The 22,586-nt window shown below is 37.2% G+C and overlaps 1 protein-coding gene across 13 annotated transcripts in view; it reads left to right on the top strand.

The window, feature by feature from the left end:
* KIAA1217 (KIAA1217 ortholog) overlaps positions 1-22,586 on the top strand; it is a 305,804-nt gene that overhangs the window by 206,169 nt on the left and 77,049 nt on the right. For 10 of the 13 annotated variants that reach the window (XM_053467127.1, XM_053467139.1, XM_053467138.1 and 7 more), the window contains exon 3: positions 18,541-18,736. In XM_053467127.1, coding sequence (XP_053323102.1) covers positions 18,541-18,736 — 196 coding nt within the window. Of the gene's footprint in view, positions 1-9,108; positions 9,275-15,138; positions 15,220-18,540; positions 18,737-22,586 lie in introns of those variants that run through there. The other 3 variants (XM_053467133.1, XM_053467132.1, XM_053467136.1) reach the window with 2 other exon arrangements.

Below are 22,586 nucleotides of genomic sequence, written 5' to 3'. Positions count from 1 at the left end.
GATAGGAGCTGTGAATGTCTGCTGGATGCAGGGAGATGTGGGTTAATGAGGTCCCATTATTATTCATTAATATGACACCGTAGTTGAATAAGCTAAGAAAAGGTAAAGGTTCAGTTAAAAAGAAAAAAAATATCAAAATGCTACTGAAAGATATCAGGATACGATCTCGCTTTGTATGGGCTCAATACTGTGAAATTTAAGATGAGACATTGATTTGTTTAATTAATGCCATTAAAATGTATTATGTTATATATGAATTCATATTTCTTTAGAAAATAAACTTTAACGAGGAATGTGCAGGCTCCCGTAAGGCAGATTTCAATGTAGCGACTCTAATTTCTGATCAACTCCTAGCCAGAATCTATTAAAAATAATTATGTCTCCAGCCAAACCGAATTCTGAATTCATCTGATTTTTTGAAGTGGATTTTATGTGATAATGATTTCCTATTTTACTGTTCCGTACAATAAATCAACATTTGTAATGATGTTCCCACGTTTACAATAAGCAATACATGTGTATGGGAGCACCTGTTTTACAATAAGTTGTAATTGTAATAATCCCTGATTTGCTGAAAAACAATATTTAGCACGCAAAGGCTGGCATGTTCCATTAATAAAGTGTTTACGATTGGAAGGTCCAATTGATGGGCAACTGGACTTTTGATGGATATATTTGGCAGGGACATCAGAAAATAACCATTCGGCCAATCTAGTCTGTCCTAATGGAATAACTCTTTGCTTATTGTTCTTTGGATAATTGGGGGAGCTTTATGCACATTCCAAGCTTTTTTCCCCAGTTCCTTTAACATGTTCTGGGATTTGTAAAAATCATACTTTATGGGGAGAAAAACAAATATGGCGCATATTCTATATGCTCCATAACTCTTCAATATATGCTACCATCACACATCTATAACAAGAGTGCCCATTTTTGGGGCCCAAGGACAGAAATTGATCCCAGATAAGTGCGATCCTCTCAATACCCAAGATATGATGTATTATTTTTAGATTCTTGGGCAGATAATTAAGGAGGCATGAGCTACCCCATACAAGGGTGGGACCAACACACGCCTGGCTTTTACTTGACCTTGGGATGGATTTGGAAAGATGCAGCATATAAATAGTATGGAGTGCTCTGTCACGCATTGCTGTTACACACAAAGTATTTCAACTGTGTAGCTAGATCTATATCTGATTAATCTTCAGTTGACCATGACTTTGCCTCAGTTAAATATGACCTCTATTGTTCTAGAGGATTGGGAACCGAAAATTACTCTTCCCACATAAAAGTCGGGAAAAATGCTCATCTGAAATTATTTTCTTTAGGAAATGCCAAATATTAAGTAGCTTACTTTAACCTGAACATAATAGGCTATTATTGTGCCCTCAAAGAATTTTAACAAGTAAAGTTCATTGGGGTTGGTCCTTCATAATACATAGTGAGTTATAGACATGAGTCTATCATAGATATAAGACAAGGCCAAAGGCCGAATAAGGTTTAAGGTCTTTACAGCAGGAGAAATTGACGGGCGAATTTGGACAAATGTTTCTACCATGAAATCCTATATTTCTAGATTCCTGCTTTCGTGAATATACTTATAAATGGCTTTGACAACCCAGGGTTTACAGCCTTGTTGTGTTTCACATCTCACGTCTGATTATTATAATGATAATCTTGAAAAAAAGATCTGGCACTTGTGACATTAGTATTTAAAACATAAGAATTTACTGGGAATTGGATCATTGATTCCGTTGATTATGTTTGTGCTTTAAAAGGAAAACATATTAATCCCTTTTGTGTATAGTTTGTACCACTCCTAATCAGAATAAAACTGTGGGTGGGCTTAGATGTCTTCATTAATATACCTGCTAATTGGTATCCTCTCTTACTAACAAGTCTACAGTGTTTCTCAGCAGGGAGGATACATCTGATGAGACCCTGAAGCACACTGTATGCTTGAACAGATAATGATGACATAAAATATGCTTTTAAGGAAAAAAACACTATTAACTAAACAAATTAGACTGGTATCGGGGGTACTGAATGAGAAGAACAGCATTCATTAAGAGTTGTATTCTTGAGCCAGAAGACACTAGTCAATAATTGTCGAGAGGATGCAGACCCAAACTGGCCATTGGACTACCGGGGAAAATTCACAGTGCCTATGTGTATCCAATATATCCATTGTACTGCGCTACAGAATATAATGCCGGACTATAAAAAAAGGAAATACAATAATATATTTATATAGCAATATATCCGCCTACTTATTTTTAAAGTCGGTACAGGGTGTATTATCAGGTCCCATTGTTTATCATTTTGGGCCAGATCTGTTGTGACATCCATGTCCTTCAGCGTGTAGTAGAAAACATCTGTTTTCACGAAACACGATTCATGGTGGCTGCAGAAATTCAGTGTGACTGTGATTCACCGGTGACTCCACTCAGCTGCTTCCTTCCAATGCCCGGAACAGATGTCTAATATTTACATAAAGGTTGTAAGTAAATAGCGAGGCCCATCATGGGCCAGCAGAGAATAATATCAACGAAATAATCATTGAAAAAGGAAATTTAGATTGCCTAAGCTGCTTTTGTGTTTAATGTACATAGGTGTCTTTGTGTGCATATGTTCAAAAATGTGTAAAGCCCTGAAAATATGGGAAACCTGAAAAATCAGTAGCTATTAAAAAATGTAGTAGCCCCAAATATTGCACCCAGCGCAACTTTTTGTTATTTCTTTTATTGACTTCAACGATGCGTGTTTGATGGGCTCCTAAAAGAAGTATCAATTTTTTCCCCATACAGCACTTAATAAACCACTATATTGTAACAGTTACCACAATTTTTCTCTTTGATGAGCGTGCCTTTCTCTGCAGCCCATGGAATGAGAAGTTATATAGTAAATGGCCTTGGAACAGGTTATATAAAGCCATTGTATCTCTCTAAACACGTCTTCTCCAGTATTAATAAACCAAATAGAATCTGTAACATTACTGCTCTCTCTATTCTGGAAAAAAATACTATATTTTCTTTTTTGGTCATGTCCCACCATAAAGGCTTCCATGCCAATGATATGGTCTAGGAGCTGATGGCTTCAGAGTCATAGAGATATGACAGCTAGCTTTTCCTGCCGTGTCCACTCCATCGCCGGTCTCGTTTTAGATTCAGGATAGCCATATGCCTATAATAATAAAAAAAACACACACAGCTGGTCTTTTATCTCAGTGCCCTGAGATACCGGGGTTCCTATCTCCGTAGATGCCCATCACTCGTTTCCTAAAGTCGTTTTCTTCCTACGTTTTACTCTTCTCTGTATACAGAACACTCCGCTTTGGTTTGTGGCTCCAGTAACAGTTAATCTTATGCATGCTGGTTCGTATTTAATGGGCAATTTAAGTACTTATGTTCTGCCACAAGTGATTGGATTCCTGCACACAGCCAAGTGTAGTAAAGAAGCAGTCTGTTGCCGTCTCCTGTGGATTGTACAAAGTGGCCATGTGTACACTGTTCACAGCTAGAAAATAAATACACGGTTCCTTCTGCTTCACTGATAATAATGTTTAAGTCCTTAGATTGCCAAAGGGGAGCGAAACATATTTTCCGAAAATTAAACTAGACACAAAGTGACATCTGCGTGTAGCAGAATTTTAAATGAAACAAGGCTGTATTTAGAAATTAACCTGATTATGCACAGTCCTTGTATATGGATTTCCTAATAATATTTAGGTGGTGCAGACTAAGTGTAAGTAGGCTTAGGGTACTTATCTACTACTATTTTAATCTCAATTGACTATGATAAATTTGAATACTTATTTTCCAAAATGCCAATTAACCCTTTAAGGACTAAGGATTTATTTTATAATTTAAGGACTAAAGGGTTTTTACCACTTTTCCTATGTTCACCTCTCTCATTTAGTTTAACAACAATAATTATATATTGTAGGTTTTTTTTAGGAATGTTGTGTAGATATATATATATATATATATGTATAAGAAGACATTTTTACAGGTTTACCTAAACAGTTATACTTAGCCAGTGCAAATGAAGATATATTAAAGTATTTGCCCTGATTTCAGAAATTTAGTTGCGTCCAACACTGCCCCTCCCAAGTATAAAACCAAAAAAATGTGCCCTTTTACAGTGCGCATGCGGTTAGCTCATTGAGCCAACACATGCACGGAAGTGGCTCCTGTAGGTCTGTCTAGGTCCCCAGGCAGCAAGCAGCAGCGGTTCTGCTGCAGATTGTGGCTAAAAGTAGCCACAATAAGTAGACATAATAAGTAGACATAATAATATGTCCTCTGGTACTGTCACTGATCACCAGGACAGTACCAGAGGACATATTATTATGTTGGACATATTATTAAAGGTTGGTTTGGCAGGGACATTATATTACATCCTCGTCCTTACGAGGTTAATCCCCAAACCTGATGAAACACACAAAGTATTGGAGGTGCCTATTAATATTCTTGCTCTGGACCAGTTTGTAAGACAAGTTGCAAGCCTGAAGAGTATCGTCAGTGCCATCCTTTATTTCTAGCGTTACTTTAGTTCTGAAAATGTATGTTGAGTAAAGGACCAATGAACACCATTTGTCATTATGCTTATCTGCAGCTCATCAGTAGTTTCCCTTTGTAATTAGTCAAAAACGTCAAGAAGTTACATTTTAGCCCAATTTCAGCGGGAAGATATGAAAAAGAGTGACATGGAAAGTACACTTCAGAAGATTCGCCAAGTAGACTTTAGAAGAGGGACTTAGTATATATTATTTGGTTCCAAATATACCTGGATCATCACTCACTACAATCCAATTATGATGGGGAGGCATCCAGAGGCATGGTATTTTACAATTAATTTCATTTTATTTAATAAGGCTGTGGAAGAGGAAATTTACCAGTAGAAACCACTCTACCAGTAGAAACTTTTATCTCTGTAAAAAAGATAGAATGTCTGTTCCATCTCTGAGACACAAGGGGAATGGGTGAGATTTTCCAAGAATGTACCCAATAAGTTTGCATCCTTTATAAAGTTTTTCCCTTTCCTTCGATACACAAAACTCTAAGTCTATTTTGTCTACTTGTATTTTTTTTCAGTATTGTACTCTGCGCATAATTCACTGTGATATTAGTTTTGATCTTTTGTTTGATCTTTTTTCTCAAGCAAAGGCAAATGATCCCCTCTTGGCAAGTTATGTTGGTTAAAAGTAGAATATGTGACTGCTCAGGATATGTATGTAAGATTGAAGAAAGAGCTATCATTGATTGCTATGATGCCATCTACCAGTTCCAGGACCAATAATATTACATTTACCTTTATATAATACGTTGGTCTTTATTCTCCTCTTCATGAACAAACTTGCCAAGGTTGGCCTTCCACGATGCGAGTCAATGAGATGAAATCTTTTTCTCTCACCTTAAACAGCCTACAACCAACTGTTTGATGAAATACCCTCCAAAAGTCTGGATGAAAAGTTGACCCTTGCAATGGCAAATTTAATGGAAAACAACTTAATTAAATAATTTATGTTGACTTGCTCCCACACCTATAAGTATAATTTCTTCCCCTATTTATTGTGACGTTCAGGCTTATTTTACTATATACGTATGAAAAAATAGCAACATATTCCTAAACTCCATAGAGAGGTCTCATAGGACACCATATATTGGGCTATACCTCTCCTTAATAAGGGGCAACTTTTATTTCCTGTAATCTTCCCGAGTTAAGTTCAAATTCAAGTTGAATGTTCTTGCTGTCACATGACCATAATGAACCTTTAATTTAGCCATGGCGCATTCATCTGTATATTTTTTCACAAAGCGACCTTGCCCCGCACCAGAGTTGAAAAGGACAATGAATTATGGAAATGTTTTAAATATGTCAAGAAGAAGTTCCAAGCTGTGTGGTCCTGAGCCTATATTTAGTATCGTATCCTCTGTACAAAATGTTACTTCACTTGCTGTTTATTTAAAAGATGTCTGGGATGTGAAAACCACAGATACATATTGAAAAATAAGCTTTCTTTTGTAGTGTCTGGGTTTCAACTGCAAGCAGCTTCAACAGGTCATGCTGTCTGCACATTAATAAAATTCACAGTCACTAACATATTTTATGGAAAGTAACCATATTCCAATTTGCCATGTTTAGTTTATTATTATTATTTTTATTTAAAAATATGTATTTTGCAGCATTTCTGTCTGTCTGTCTGTCTTGTTGATCGCATTCCTCATCCTGGAACCTCTGGTTTTAAAGAATCTATAGAGTGAACAATACTGAACGTTCTAGTTTAAAAAGCATAATTTAGAATTGTCCGGGCACAAAGTAGAATGTTTCAATTAATCCAAAATTCATGCATTTTTTTAATAAGACAATTTGATTTTAAGAGTGCCATTATTATATTTTATTTAAAACTATATATATATATATATATATATACATTTTATACTGTGTTATGCAGTTTTCAATGGGAATGATGTCTTAGTAATTCTTACATTGGAGCTCATTTACAGTATTTGAAAAAATAGATGTTTAGGTATTTTAGTAATTGGCTTCTAAACCATGGAAAAAGCTACATTATATTAAAGTCTATTCAAAGTACAAACTATTTGCTATGGTGCTGAGCTGTGTCAGGATGTGGAGACCACTAGGTCAGTGGAAATTTAATAGTTTTTTGGTTCATCCCAACATTCTATTCAACCCACACAAAACGTGTGCAATCCAGAACAACGTCAGCCAAAACTAGAACCCGGAGCAATACATGATGAGTTCCAGAAAGGTATCGCTGGATGTTTTTTGGGCAGGAGGCAAGAAGGTTGTATTGAAGTCACATATTAGTGGGACAGAATTTGGAAAATTGATGGGAACCTCGTCTAGGTACTGGAAGAAACAGATGGAGAACAATAAATTACAAACAGTAACCTCTTGTCAATACTACTGTTTGAAGACATGAACTGTACAGATAGAGCTGTTTGTTAACACATACAGAATCAGTACATCATTCCACACTGTTTGTGTTTTCACTGCTTGCATATCGGTGGCATAGATAGACTGTTTTCCCATCATACCAACTTGGCAGCATATTTATTGCAATGGCCAGCCATGGTCGCTGGAATATAAATAAATAATGTGAACCGCATGTAACAGGCGTCGTTTACTGACAATCTGCAGTGATCACGTTAGAATAAATAATGTCTGGATAAAACCACTTGCCCTTCAGATTACCCTTTAAATGAAATATGTAAACACGTGTTATAAGTGTAGAATAAATGTTTTTTTTCTGATATGTATTAGAAATATAACGTTTTTTAGTTGTTACTTAGTTGTGTTTTTATGTTACAAAAGTATTCGGAAAGATTTTTTTTAATGCTGTATTTAGTTACAAAAGCTGTTTTTTTTAATAAATATAGCAGATTAAGTGGAACAGTAATTGGTTTATCTCCAGTCTCAGGGAAAGAATTACATTGAGACAAACTACCATTAATTAAAAAAAAAAATATAAGCTCATTGTAGAAGGGGAATAAGCTAGGTACAAAATGAATATAACATAGTAACATAGTAATGTAGGTTGGAAAGGGACAGAAGTCTACCAAGTTCAAGCTTGATGTTGATTGACAAGAAGGCAAAAAAGTTAACGCTATTGAGCCCCCAAAAAGGGGAGAAATTCCTTCTTGACTCTAATAGGGCTTCTGATTTCTCACCGTATCAACAAGCTATAACAAATCCTATCCTTACGGCCAATTATATCACCTAAAAGCCAGATCGGGGAGCAAACTGGATTCTGTTCCACCAGCGGTTTCTATCCTAAACGCCCTCCCATCCCGAACGCATTTATCCCCTGGAGCAAGTAATGTTTACAGCTGGCTTCGTGCTGAATGATATTCAACGTCCCCCCGAAAATGTTTGTACAAGGCAAGCTGTTTAAAAGCTGAACAATTATGAATAATGAAGTTTTTGTTTGTTTGGCGCTTCTTCTCTTTGTTATATTAATTGGATGCACCGCGAGGCACATTGTATAATTTATAAAGTGTTAAACTAACATTAAAGAGATGAGGCTTTCAAAAGATATGCAGCTCAGATGGATCAGGCATTCAAAGCATGATTAACTAATGGAAATGCGTCGGAAAATGGAATATTATAATACATTACGCCCCTATGTGCTAGCCAGTTAAACGTACCTGTCAAAATTAAAGGTATTTTTCTGCATTTGGATTTTAGTATTAACTTTTTGTCTCGGATAACAAACATCCAAAAAAAAAAAACCACCCAGAAAGACAATAAGACTTTAATGATAGAGTATGAAAAAGGTTAAACGAATGGAATCTGTGATTACATTAAAAATGATATCTGACAGGTTTAACCCAATAAGGTCCAGTTGTGGAATAGAAGAAGATGGCCATGGACAATGTACATATTTACCATTATCATTAATTATAATTAAATTACCGTCAGTAGGGCGTTCATCATAGAAGACCTTATTTAAAGGCCTAAAAATATACGTCCAACACAAATTTATAGTAGTCTGACTTTGGACTTGATGTCATTGGGTGATGTGTAAAACGTGTACAGTCAAGGGGTCACTCTTGTGGGCTTAATGAGTAGGCCTTTATGAGGTTACAAAATTTAAACCGAAGTGTCCCTTAAGTACATTTACACAAATACATTTCAAGGGCAGTGAAACAGATCTGATTTGATGAGTAAAGCCCATGGGTTTGATCTGGGTGGAACCAGTGCATTACCTCAGGAGGGGCACTCACACATCCACACCCTCACACTAACACACATACTAACACAACCAGACACTAACACACACATACATTTAACAGTTTGCAGTTTCAGGCATACTTTGTTAAAGGCCTTGCAATGTATCTCCTGATTTTAAATTGAAAGCAAGCTAGAAAGGAATTAACGTGGCCTTATGCAACGTGAGGAAAGCTGTTGACGTGAGAGTAAATTCACTTTCACATACCTTGCAGCTGTTAAAAAGTGTAGAGTTTTAACTGACAAGGGATAGCATGTTGAGAAAGACACGATCCCCTGCAGTGACGGGAGAGGGGAGTGATAGAGATGATTTGAATATCTCTGCGAAAAGAGGAACAACCAGGAGAAGAGTGATGTCTAGGAGCACAGCTCTTACGAAAAGTTTATTGAGGCGCTGAAGCTTTTCACCAACGTACTACTTAATTAACTGACTAATGGGAACTGTAAAGGAATAGACGGTCTGCCGGAATACAGAGCACGGATAGCCTAAGAGAAGAAGAGGTAACGCAGGCACTAGGTAAGCGACATTTAACTTAAGAGAAGAACTGGTAAAGCAGGCACTAGGTAAGAGACATTTAACTTAACAGAAGAAGAGGTTACGCAGGCACTAGGTAAGAGACATTTCACTTAAGAGAAGCGGTAACGCAGGCACTAGGTAAGAGACATTTAACTTAAGAGAAGAAGCTGTAAAGCAGGCACTAGGTAAGAGACATTTAACTTAAGAGAAGAAGCGGTAAAGCAGGCACTAGGTAAGAGACAATTGAATTTGGATCAAAGAGTTGCCGTTAATAGTAACTGTAGATTTTGTTTAGATTCATGTCAGGCCAAGTTGTGATTTGTCTTCATATACCGTAAATAAGAGTTAATTCTTTTGAAAAAGGAAATAGACCTCCAGAAATGTTGAACTATAACTCCCTCAATTCTCAGGCATTGGCTTAGAGAAAAATGTCTCCAAGTGCTGTCATATTATACTCCATTAAACAACTGCTATAAGGGACAATATAATAGAATACAAAATGTGTCTAACACAAAGAGAGGTAGCAGGAACATCCTCGTGTCTTCTGTTTTCTAAAAGATACAAATATGTGTATAATATCACATCATGTTTCATCTCAATAACTTATAAAGCCCCAGCTACAAAACGCTGCCGCGTCACGCAGAAATCCTGCATCCTATAGACATTTATTCTGAGGTCTCAATATTTTGTTATAGATAAGTTACACTGTTTGGGTTATATCTTTAAGATTTCTTGTCTTTGATCAGATACAGACATTAAACCTACTCTGCGCGTGCAAATGGTTTCTAAAAACAGGATCTCTCTGCCTTAATGCAAAAGTGCACTCATATTTTATGCAAACCTGTCTGTTTTAATGACTGCTACTTCTGCTGTGGTAGATAAATGTAAATGTACCTATTTAAAGGATTATTCTTTATATGTGGAAAATCCATTTTACGATTTTTTTCTTAGACGTTGTGACTTTTTTTAAAATTTCTTTTTACTTTTTGCGTTTTTTCCACTCCAGTGCAGATATCTGGAAACTTCCCTCATCAGTTTACCCTAGCGATCTTCCAAATATTAACTCTTTAATAGCCTATCACTAAGAATAAGCTCTAGTGACTAGTAGTGGCAACCAAAAGGTTCTAATAACATTCCTCATGTCAAGAAGATGTTAGGTAACCTGTATTCAGGCAGGACTTCAGCTGTCGTGTAGCAAGTATGATGCTCAGATATCAGAACAGAAGATGAAGTCCCAGACTGTGTGACGCCAGTAATCTGCTCACCTTGAAACGCTAAGATTTGGGATTTCCCAGGTACACACAGCAGTCATTTATGCAAATGTTATGCATATTTCAAGGTTACATAGACAGAGCCTTATATCTGATTGAAGATGTCCAAGACATAATAGAATGTAAAGAATTTTAAGAATACATTGAATTGGGTTGTATTGGCACAATAGGCTGCTCACAATATGAAGAATCCTGAAAATGTGCACTAACGAGCAAGGCTTAAATAAATACATGTTGTCTTGGTTGTCTTGTGTAAGGAAGTGAATCATAATATAAGATTTGCTTTTTCTGGAGCCACAATATTGAGTCTTGTGTTTCCCACAGTTAAAAACAGGTTTAACTAGCATGCATGTACATGTATACCGGTATTTATTAACATTCCTTGCACTACTATATATATATATAATTTCTATAATATATATATATATGATACAATAAAGATTTCAATCTTATTTTGAAAGTTTCATATTTCGAAAGGCAAACCTGGAGCCATTGTGGTCACCATGATAAATCAGCTGGTAGTTACCATTTGTATTTTTTGGTGATTGTGGCAGATTAGCAGGTTTTGCTCAATATGACCATATATGGTCAAAAGGGTCAATAAGAAGTGTTAAACAATTGCTAATATTCGCACGTTTTCCAGAACGCTCTTGGGAACTGTCTGTTCTCAAATGCGACATGGGTTGCTCGGTGGTCTTTGCTTGCACCGTGAATGCTAAAAAATGAGATGTGGTGATGTCACAACTCTGCCCGCAAAGAGTTGAATGAGCTATTTTTATGCAAATTAAAAATTAACAAAAATGATGCATTCTCACCAAACACCATCAATTCAAAACCTATATTACATAGGAGTAGCCATGTTAACTTCTTAGACTCAGGTTTTCTGGTAGCCAATGTAAGGGAGGGAGAAGACTATCAAGAACATAATTAATCTGATCTGTCACCGTTTGCCATATATATATAGCTTTTAGACTTCGGATTCGCACAAATTTTAATGTTAACAAAATATGCCAATTTTGTTAATTTGTAAAAATGTCTGAAAATGAGCCATGACTCTCTCACTAACTTTCTCTAATGCTTTCTCTCAATGTCTCCCTACTTTCTCTTCCAACTGCTTCCATGTCTATGTCTCCTTTTATGCCACTCCACTTCTTATCTTGCCTCTTCTTGTTCTTCTGTGTTCATTCTTGGTCCGCTTTTCTCCGCTATCTGCTATGTTAACATGGCCTCCTGGAGTGCTTCTTCAACAGGAGACACTTTGTTGGCACTTTGTCGTTAATCATTGACTCTAGCGAGACGCTGGTGTACTAACGGAGGCAGATCACCTCGGCAGCCATGCACATGGCTATTAAATACGAATTGTTCAGGTTTTTCCAGTTCGTTTTGGAAAACCGTTTAATATGAAACACACACCTTTTGGATTATTTGGTCTGTAAAGGAAGATATTGGGGGCTTGATTATGTGACCCGACTAAATTATTATTATTAATATGCAAAGTATATGTACCTACCATGATGTATATGATCAGAGCAGGCGGCTCAGTTTCCTATTCTCAGGATTTACATGGTTATCCCTCCCCATTAGGATATTCTCCACTTTGTTGTGTGTCTTTTTAACAAACACACAAGTGAAATCCTACAGATGACAGCCTTAATAATTTGACATTTATTCTTTTACATGAATTGATTAATGCTAATAGCTTTGTTTGATACAAATGTCATGATGTCATAAACCTATGTCACAGGTTCCCCCCCCCAAATGATAAATATAAATTACAACTTCCTTGTGAACTTGGAGCTTGCTTCTGATTTATTCCTTGCATTAAAATAAGTATATATGTACAGGAAATTAGACAAAACCAAGAATTGTTTCCTTTGAGTGCGAAATGAAAGCTTTGCCTGCCTAGGAGTCTAATCCTGGAAGATTTTGTTCTTGTTTTGCAGTAAAGATTTTCCTACAAAGCTATCACAATAGAACCCCGTTAATACCAGAACAGAGCAGACAATATAAATAAGGTTATCAGAGCTAATACAGAAACACCTCTCGGAAGGAAATCTCACTACCCCGGAGTTTGGATTAACAGAGCAGCAGAAACTGCATTAGTGTACACAAAGCAAAAAGATCGCTCCTCGTAAAACTTATCAAAAAGTCTTAAGGGTTCAATCCTTCTTAGGAACATATATTTGTTTTACAATGAAATGGAAGCATGGGGTTTATTATAGCTTATTTTTCTTCTTTTCTTTTTTATGTAAAATGAAAGAAAAACTTATTGTGTTACAGTAGAAGCCTAGAAGGTGTATGGTTTCATAAAGGAATATTCGGTTTTATGTTTTGGAACTGTCCCCATTCCAGACCAAGCACTTCATGTCTCTCTGGTGTCTTATAATGTTAGTTTGTTAAATTGTTTCATACAGTCCCAGACTGGCCATCTGGAACATCAGTGAAATGGCCGGTGGGCTGCTGGCCGACACTCACCCGTTCTGCCGATCCAGTGCCAGATGGGGTGCTGCAGCGTGCATCTAGGGACTGGATATGCTTGGCTGCACGCTAGAAAAGCATAAAACCGTAGTGTGCGGCTTTGCATATCCAGCCATCTGCCGTACTTGCATCATGAGAAGGTTAATGTGCATGTCTGGGAACGTGTGGGCTCTGGCTACCTGGTGACTACCCTTGTGTAATGTGGCCAGGACTGCCCACTGATGTCGATGGACGGTCCAGCTGATGTTGGGGACATTCCTGCTGATGTCATCGGGCGTTCCCGCTGGCATCATGGGAAACACCCCGTTTAAAGGGGATATGGGCTGAGAGTGGCCTCAGGACCCCAAAGGATTCTGGGTTTGACCTGGAGAACCTGAGAAGCAGCGCTTCTCCCAGAGTTCGGCCGAAACCCGGAGACTCCCCAGGTATGCTTATGTGCCAGGGCCATCCCGTCATTCGAAGTCCGGCTCTGGTTTCATATAACACACATATATATATGAATTTATTAATATTAAAAAAATAATAATAATTTTGGGGCAAAATGGTTATCCAAATTGGTCCAGATTAGCAGATTCCTCCCTCAAAATGCTGTTTTTACCATTATATATACTGTAATTATGTGCCAGGTATATTCTGGTTGTGTTTTTTAGGACTGAAGGGCATAATGTAGGTAGCTTATGGCTACCCCTAGATTTTAAGGGAGACCCATGTCTCTTTGTCCGTTAGGGGTCACACTAATATTATTAGCTATATGTAGTATATGTATTAGCATTTCTTTCTACATGTTTGGTGCTTTGTGTTTATCAGTAATATACTGTAGGTTCACATACTGCATGGTATACAGAACAATGTGCCATCCAGCAGTCTTACGCTCATTGGACCATTTATTTTATTGACATATTGTGGTACCTTTTGTTAGCAGACTATTATCATCTTTTCTTACATTGGTGTTTTTGAATGCAAAAGCATTATTTTGGGTAAAGATGATCAGTCACAGTTTCACTAATAAAAAAAATAAAAAAAAATAAAAAACCTCAAAATAAATATTTAGTATCATGGTTATTGTGAGTTTCTGTTTCTTGCTATGTTGAAAGAGCAAACTTACTCTAAGGCTCCAGAGATTCCTGAGACTTCTAAAAGATTGTGAAACATACCATAATATACCATAATAACCCTTTAAACCCCAAAAACTGACTGCTGTCATTTATGCACCCCCAACAAACACCATCAACTCAAAAGCGTTAGGGTTTTCTGGCCATCTATGTAATGGAGGGAGAGGACTATCAAACAAGAACATAATTCATCTGATCTGTCAAGTTTTGCCATATATATATATATATATATATATATATATATAGAGAGAGAGAGAGAGAGAGAGAGAGAGAGAGCTTTGAGAATTCAAACAAATTTTAATGTTAACAAAATGTGCCAGTTTCATAAATGTGTACAAATGTCCAAAAAGACAAGAAAAAGCAGAGAGCCTCGAATTTTCATTGGGTTTTTTTTCACTCTCTCACACTCTCACTCACTCTAATACTTCACTCCCTACCTTCTCTACCAAACACTTCCATGTACCTGCCTCCCATGTGCATATTTTTTGACCCCTTAATAGAAAAGCCAAATGCCTTTACTTTACTTTACTTTGCTTTGTATTGTGCATAATATTCTAATACGCAGATGTTTCTAAAAACATACATATATACGTATAATGAAATCCAAAAATCTCTTGATGATGATGAGTTGCAATGTAAGGATTTTGGATTTCAAAGATGCCAACTACCGGTTTGATGGGTTCAAGAAGATAAAAAAAAAAGAATAATAGAAAAAAAACCTATCCTTTAGAGATTTTTATATTTCCTGCCATTTCATTGTATTCCACGACTGTGCAGGTTAATGCCTCTGCCCTCTGGAATATTCCTACATCACACGTTCTAACAATAATTCTAATCCACACCGACATTCTGTCTTAGTTCCCTCCATATATATATATATATATATATATAGGCCAATTGTGATGAAGATAATGACAGGGATAAAACCTGGACAAATCTCTTTATTTTCCTTCTGTAAAATTGCTTCTTTGTGTCCTTTTTGTCTTCTGTCCTCCATCCGCAGGCCGTTCAGTGCATGCTGTCCTCTCTTCATGCAGAACTTGACATTCAAAGGTACTTGATGAAAATTGAATCCCGTCAGAGAGTTAGTACCTTCTTTTTTTTTTCTTTTGCACTTTTCCGAAAAGGCCTGAGATTTCCCCATTAACAGTGTGCGGTTGGACATGTCGATGTGTTTGCTAAACTAGACATTCGCATGGGTTCCAAAAACGATGGCGTTAGGTAGATTGGTTTGGAGTGTTTTGCCTTTGTGTCATGGCATGTACTGGGCTTCCTAGTGGCCATGTTAACTATTCTCTGGTTTCTTTTGTGAATATTATGCCATTAGCGTCCAAAGACCCCCATTCCCAGGGCAATACTTTCCTCCTTTATACTTGGAATGTTGGACACTTTGAATACATTGGTCTGCATGTTGTGTTCAAATGTTTTTTTTTCCATAACTGTTTGTGCTGTGGGTATTTTGGGCACTCGTATAACCTTCCTGTTGGCTCACGATAAAAAAGAAAACCTTTCAAGTCCTTAAAAGATAAACAGTGAGCACTGAAGCAGGAGGAAGAGGCCAAAGATGCTGGGAGAAATTACATTCTAAGAATATAAACAAGGAACGAAACTGGTAAACGTGAAAACGGGTGACCCGTAAAAACGTAAGCAGCTCTGTATCAATATATTATATAATATTTTTAGGTGACAAAAGCCTGCAGGATACAGAAACTATAATTATTGACAATTAAATACAAAGTCTCTTCCTATAACGAATATACATTATACCTCCTAGAATTTGCATACCTTATTTCTATGAGGGGATCTACTGCATCTTTCTACTACTTGATGACACATAAGCCATGTCCAGACATGGTGCATTATGGTGTCCACCAACAGATGACCCCGATCTCCTTCTCACAGAGTCGAGGGTTTGACTAAACCCAAGTTTGGGAGGGATGAAATTCCTTTGATGGTTAATCAGCCCCAAGGTTCCATAGATTATAATTATAATATAGGATTGAAGAAGCAGGAAGACCACCCAGTAGCAAGAAACCAAATCATTGCATGTGATCCTTTGTTCTGTGCAGAGGAAGTGGACTGCTTTGGGATTGTTTGCATTAGTAACATGCATGTCATGAGATCATGTAATACCTCATTGTTGCTACTGAATCTAAGGCTGCTTTTTAACACAGGACCTACTGGTGGCGCTAGACTTCAGTCAGTCCATGCTGGTTGAGTGAAGGCGAGTTGGAGTTTCAGCCACAGCTGTGGCCCAAAGTTGGCAAAAAATTATAAAGAAGCCGTGAAGGGCAATCAGAACCAGTCAGACCAATCAGTATTTGGCTTGCTGTTCTTTGTCATTCCCAGAAACACTAACCATTCACTATAATGACTTCCGCATGCTGTGTCCAGACCCTGACTGGCCATCTGTCATAGCGGGCCTGTACCTACCCAATATGCCGCTCCAGTGGCCATTTGGTCCTGCAGTGTGCGGATGTGGGGTGGATACACACGGCTGCAAACTGCGTGACACTCTCCACAAGTCAATTGAGTCCTGCAGTCTGTGACTTTTGGCTGTATACCGGTGGCCACACATATGTCATTTGGTGGCCAATAGCCTTAAAGTGCCAGGGGCGCTTAATCATCCCCAGTAGAGCCCTGACTGGGTCTACTGTGCATGTGCATGCCAATGCTTTCTACTTTATTGACAATGTTCTGGATTGAGTTACTAATAAAATATATCATGATGATGGGTGTACCTTACTTTTCAGTCTCCTATGATCTCTTTTTGGTGGTCTGTAAGTTAGTTACAGTTTTCTTGTTTTGCAGACAAAACAATTTTTCCCCAAAACAAAATTATAGTAATCAATGGAACATATACAGCATATGTGTCGTGAAGGAATTTCTAACAGAATTTTAAACCATTCTACTATGTGCTGTGTTAGTCTAGCAGTCCAGATGACTAGGATCTACTTTCCACTCTTTATAAAAAGGAGTGAGCAGTACGTGTCATTGTTATTTTCAGGATTGGTGAGCATTCATGAAATATTAAAATTTAATAAGCTAAAATACCTAGGAAGACTAGCAGGAAACCCACACCTTGTCTGCAATGAATATTTGCCAACTTGGTTCTTTGTTGTGGGCAGAGTGTGGGTTTTCTTACAAACTTTACTATTTATAAAAGAGAATATTAACGCATATGTGACTTATTTTTATGATCAGTCGATTGATGAACTTTCGTAGTTTTTCTCATAAAACCTACAAGGGTGATTGATAAGTGGAACAGTCTCACAGCAGAAGTGGTAGAGCCTAATACAGTAATAGAACATGCAGGGGATAAGATTGAGTTTTTACAGCAGGAAAAAACAGGCAGACCAGGTGGACCTAATGGTTCTTATCTGCCGGGGATATCTATGTTTCTATGTCTCTAATTAAAATCATTAAAAAGTATGCATTTTAACTTTAGGTATATGTTTTTGGGTTGTGAAAGACAATCATGCACAACTCTCAGTTACTGTCCTTTGTAAAGCAAAACGCGTAAACCGGCTTCACGGCGGGGTGCCAGATTATACCTAATAATTTAATAGCAGCATGTCTCTAACATGACCTCCAGATGGTCTGTTCCCGGCATTAGTTATTCATGTCATATAATTACAGTTTAATGGAAATGACAGGGGCTGACGCCTGTGTCTAATGAAAACTTAATAATAAATTAAGTTAGTCTTAAAGAGTGGAAGCTCATCCCATAAAACATAATTCTTTAACATTATGACAGAGCTAACATTGTTGTTGTAACAAATGCATTTCAGAATGTTTCTTGTGTATTCATTTTAAGTTTGAGGTTTTTTTTCAACTTATGGCCAGAAATAACTAATCATTTACCGAGATAATGTCAGCCTCTTGTGCTCCATCATGTAACGATGTTGCACGGCCATATTATCTGCATGTTAACCTCTCAGCTGCTCTGACGTTTACTTGGTTATTTCGGATGCATGAGTTCATTTTGATTTTCTTTTAAAAATAATGATTAATATGATGATGATCTAGATAATGATAGGTGCCACGTACTGCTGGAGCTGCCGGGTTGTCTAACAGGAGGGTTAGATGCATTTAGGTGCATCCATTCTTTAACGCATCATTAGATCTTGTTGGAAGGTAACCTATCCGCTTGGGTAAAACCATATGCACTAATGCTAGATATAAAAACATGTAAATGGCTTTTAGAAAGCAAATGACAGGACAGCGGAGCCGCGCTCCTCGATGCATAGGGTTGGACAACATTGTTTAATTATTACCCGTAAATGTTCACTTGTTTTGTTTGTGTATTGGATTGGCTTGGACTGTCGTTTAAATTTGACAATAGCGATACTATGTTATCCTACCTCCTTATTGACGTCTCACTTTTTATTTTTTCATGTTTCAGACAAAAAGTCCAAAGCTGTCTCCGAGTCCCCAGCCAAGCCTGGGGGAACAGGCCGAGCATCTTTCAGAGGCATCTGCTGATTCCGGAGACGCAATGTTTGAAGGCGAATCGATGTTGCCTTTTGTTAGAGGCAGCCGTACGAGAGCTAGCCTCCCGGTCGTCAGGTCTACAAATCAAACGAAAGAGAGGTCATTGGGTAGGTTTCATATGCTTTAAATTCAACTTACTAAACCGTGCGTATGTTTTCCAAAGCCTTCTCAAAATAAAAATCCCAGGAGATCACGCAGGTGGCTGCTCAACGGCGAAAAGGTGTATTTAATCTTTTTTAATTCGCTATGTTATTACTTGCTCTCATTTTTTGCATTCTTACCATTGAGATGGATGGCTCCACAATAGAAATACAAATGTTTTAGAAGAACAATAACTCTGTTCTGCTGTCCACAACCGACCACATCACGCTGGCCTACAAGTTCTAATTGTAGTTGCAATCCGATAACATGTAGATAACAGCTTGTTATGATATGGAATGATAAGGCAGAGATGAGAGGTATACTAATTGTGACCATTACTTAGTCTTGTCGCATTCGTATTCCGTAGTCGTGTTACGGCCAGGGGCACAGACGGGTTCTGTACAGCAGTTTATAGATTTAATCTACTTTTTAGACTAAAGGCAAAAGGTATGCAATGATTCATCGTTTCTATTGAAATGTTTAAATACAAGAACCATAAAGCACTTGCAATGTTGCATCTAAAAATGTCAACAACATATTTTATACGACCAACATTTATCTGTCATAGCCACTATATACAGGATAATATATTTTTAGTTTTAGAAAACATATAGTTTTAAAGTTTAATATAAAAAAAAAAATCAACCGGTGCCTTTAGATTCTTTTTACTGGCAGAACAAAGTTTCAATAGTTCACTGACGTTGAGTCATATAACAACGACACAGAACTAACCAGGTTTATAGAGAATACAAATGCCCAAAACTGACCCGATTAAAGGTGTCAAAACATTAAGGGAGTGTCCTTTTATGTTGGGAAAATAAACATCACATTATTATTATCTTGAAAGATTTTATAGTATTAAACCAACTCTTAACATCAGAAAAAATGGGAAGACTGGATGGGCCGAATGGTTCTTATCTTTTTTTTGTTTGTTCCTGTGGCAACAAATATTCTTAGCCAATCATTGCCCTCCCTTTAAATCACATGCTATAGGACATATATATATATATATATATATATATATATATATATATATATATATATATATATAAGAATTCCCTAACAAAATATAAAATGAAATAAAGCACATTATTATTATCTTTATGTAGCACCGACATAATAAGCAGCGCTTCTTACAGTCCATATATTCTAAGGATAGAACCGACAGACTAAAGGAAACCAATGCATTATGTATAGAGGGCTCTGCTTGCAAGGATGCAATAATATTAATCTTCCAGGTAATCAGTTTCTATTAATGTCCCACTGGCTCTCAAAAAAAGGAAATTTCAGCTGGAATATGTGGCTTCCTCTGGTTCTCACGCCTTGGACCGTTCGTTAGGTGTAAGCGGACCGTGCCGGGTACTCACAGTCAAATAAAATGTTCTCTATCGCCTGCCAGGCAAAGCAAAGGTGGAATTTCCCTTCAAAAACACAATTTACCTAATCTTTTCCCTCCTTGGGGTTTACACGTTCTATTTTCCATTCCTTGTGCAGGATTTAAAGGGACGTGACAGTATTTGATTTAGGTTAATGGTGAAATAAAATGTGTATTATTTTTGGGCATTTACTTTTCAATATGCATTAGTGTTATTTTAAAGTTTACTGAACTAAATTCTTAATTATAAGGCAATGAATTGGTTGAAAGAGGGGTTGCTTAAGGTCAAAAAAAGTTTCAGGCCAACAACAATATTCATGCCCCAGGTTACTCAGACATGGTCTAGACCAGGGGTAGTCAACCTTCGGCACTCCTGATGTTGTGAACTACATCTCCCATAATGCTCTTACAGTCATAATGCTGGCAAAGCATCAAGGGAAATGTAGTTCACAACATCTGGAGTGCCGAAGGTTGCCTACCCCTGGTCTAGATCATGCGTTTGCAGTGATCATGTATGTGTAATTGTATTTAACACTTGTAACTAATGGGTTAACGCTCTCTTGTGTGGTGTGTTGAAACACTAATGCTGACGTTTCTTAAAATGTTAAGAGCCAATGTGCTTTTGCCTGCAAAAGAACGTACAGTATGTTATATTTTATATATAATAATTACTTGCTAATTAACTAGAAAAAAAATGTAGCAGAGTAGTATCTAGCACAGTTAACTCTTTCAGCGCTGAAGTGCGTTGTAATGAGTCTGAAGCACCTCTGGTACTGAAAAGGTTAATAGACAAAATTATTTTAAGCAGCAGAAGAAAGTGTAGGTTAATAGCATAGGAGTCATATAAGGTCAGTTACATTTAGGATTTTGTGAGGGAGAATCCAGGGTTTCATTGAAATGGATTTTTAAATGGAAGTTTTTTTTGGGATGTTCATTCAAGAAGATGACAAAATATCATGTTTTTTTGCTATGAGTTCATCTATTGTTCTAGCAGCTATGGCATTAAAGCCAAAATAACATGATTATAGTTGATGCTGAGTGCCCAAAATTATTTCATGAATTCAGAGTAAGTTAGTAAAGTCCAAGGCATGCAAACTATTTTTATGTATATTTACATATACAATATCAGAAAAATGATAATGATGAATTCTAATTATTAAAAATACTCATATTTCTCAGCAGAATCAAACCGGGTTAATTTGCTGAGTTAGAATGAAGATACTGGTGGCATCCATTTAGTTGTTTGTTCAGAGAAAAATTAGAATCTTTACAATGTGGGATTATTTTAGATGGTAACACGCTGTGTTCCTAGCCAGAGGTCTGCTATATGCTATACATAGATAAAACAATTGGAAGGTTATACGGCTCAAGGCATTTTCTGTTAGCCAATATTGTGGGTCTTCTCCTTCTTGTGGGAGAAACTCGACAAGGATCTACGTTCACAATGCATATTAATATCGGGGAGCTGAAAAGATCAACTCCCAGCAAATACCAGGTTAGTGAAAATATCCCAAACATGAAGATATGGGATTCTTCTGTCTTTACATTATACACATTTTTCCTGTTTACAAAAAAATGTTAGTCCACCAAGTGCCGTGTCCACTAAGTTATGTTCCACTTTATGACAAGCAAAGAACGCAAGCATGTTCTACCAGATGCTACTATGAATATCATTTTGGGGAAGGCCCTTTTCTATTCCGGCATGACTGTGCCCCAGCGCACAAAGCAAGGTCCATAAAGACATGATTGGATGAGTTTGGTGTGGAAGAACTGGAATGGAGATTGAGAGCCAGGCCTTCGTCCAACATCAGTGTCTGACCTCACAGATGCTCTACTGGATGAATGGGCAAAAATCCCCACAGAAACACCCCAAAATCTTGTGGAAAGCCTTCCCAGAAGAGTGGAAGCTGTTATAGCCGAATAGGGGGGTTCAACTACATATTAATGTCTATGTATTTAGAATGTGATGTCATCAAAGTCCCTGTTGGTGTCATGCTCAAGTGTCCCAATATTTCTGTCCATATAGTGTATATTCAATGATCCATGCACCATCATGCAGTCCTTACATCAATTCTTAATTCCATGGCTGTTCTTTGTTTTCTCTGTTAGAGACAAGATAAGCAGCTGCCTTTTCAATGTATTCCCACTTAATTTGCAAAACGTGTTTGTTATGTTTTACAAAACAGGTCCAAATTCTTTTTAAATACTGTACTTTACGGCACGCCTGACACATAACAAGCATTGTCTTGTGAATTTTGGGTTACAATGATTTACTAAGGTTCATAAGGCCATGTCGTAAGCAGAAGTTAATAATTTATGTTTTGGATAGAAGCACTGAATTGTTGAGATTTTTCCCCAGTTAATTCTGTCCAGGTACCAAACAAAATAAACAATGAATCTATATTTTTTTCCATGGGGAACCCCAAACTGGCTTTATTTTG

Source organism: Spea bombifrons, chromosome 5, assembly GCF_027358695.1.
Source record: "Spea bombifrons isolate aSpeBom1 chromosome 5, aSpeBom1.2.pri, whole genome shotgun sequence".
Classification (NCBI taxonomy): Eukaryota; Metazoa; Chordata; class Amphibia; order Anura; family Pelobatidae; genus Spea; species Spea bombifrons.
The sequence above is the reverse complement of the archived record's forward strand: the minus strand, read 5'-3'. Positions and strand labels throughout refer to the sequence as shown.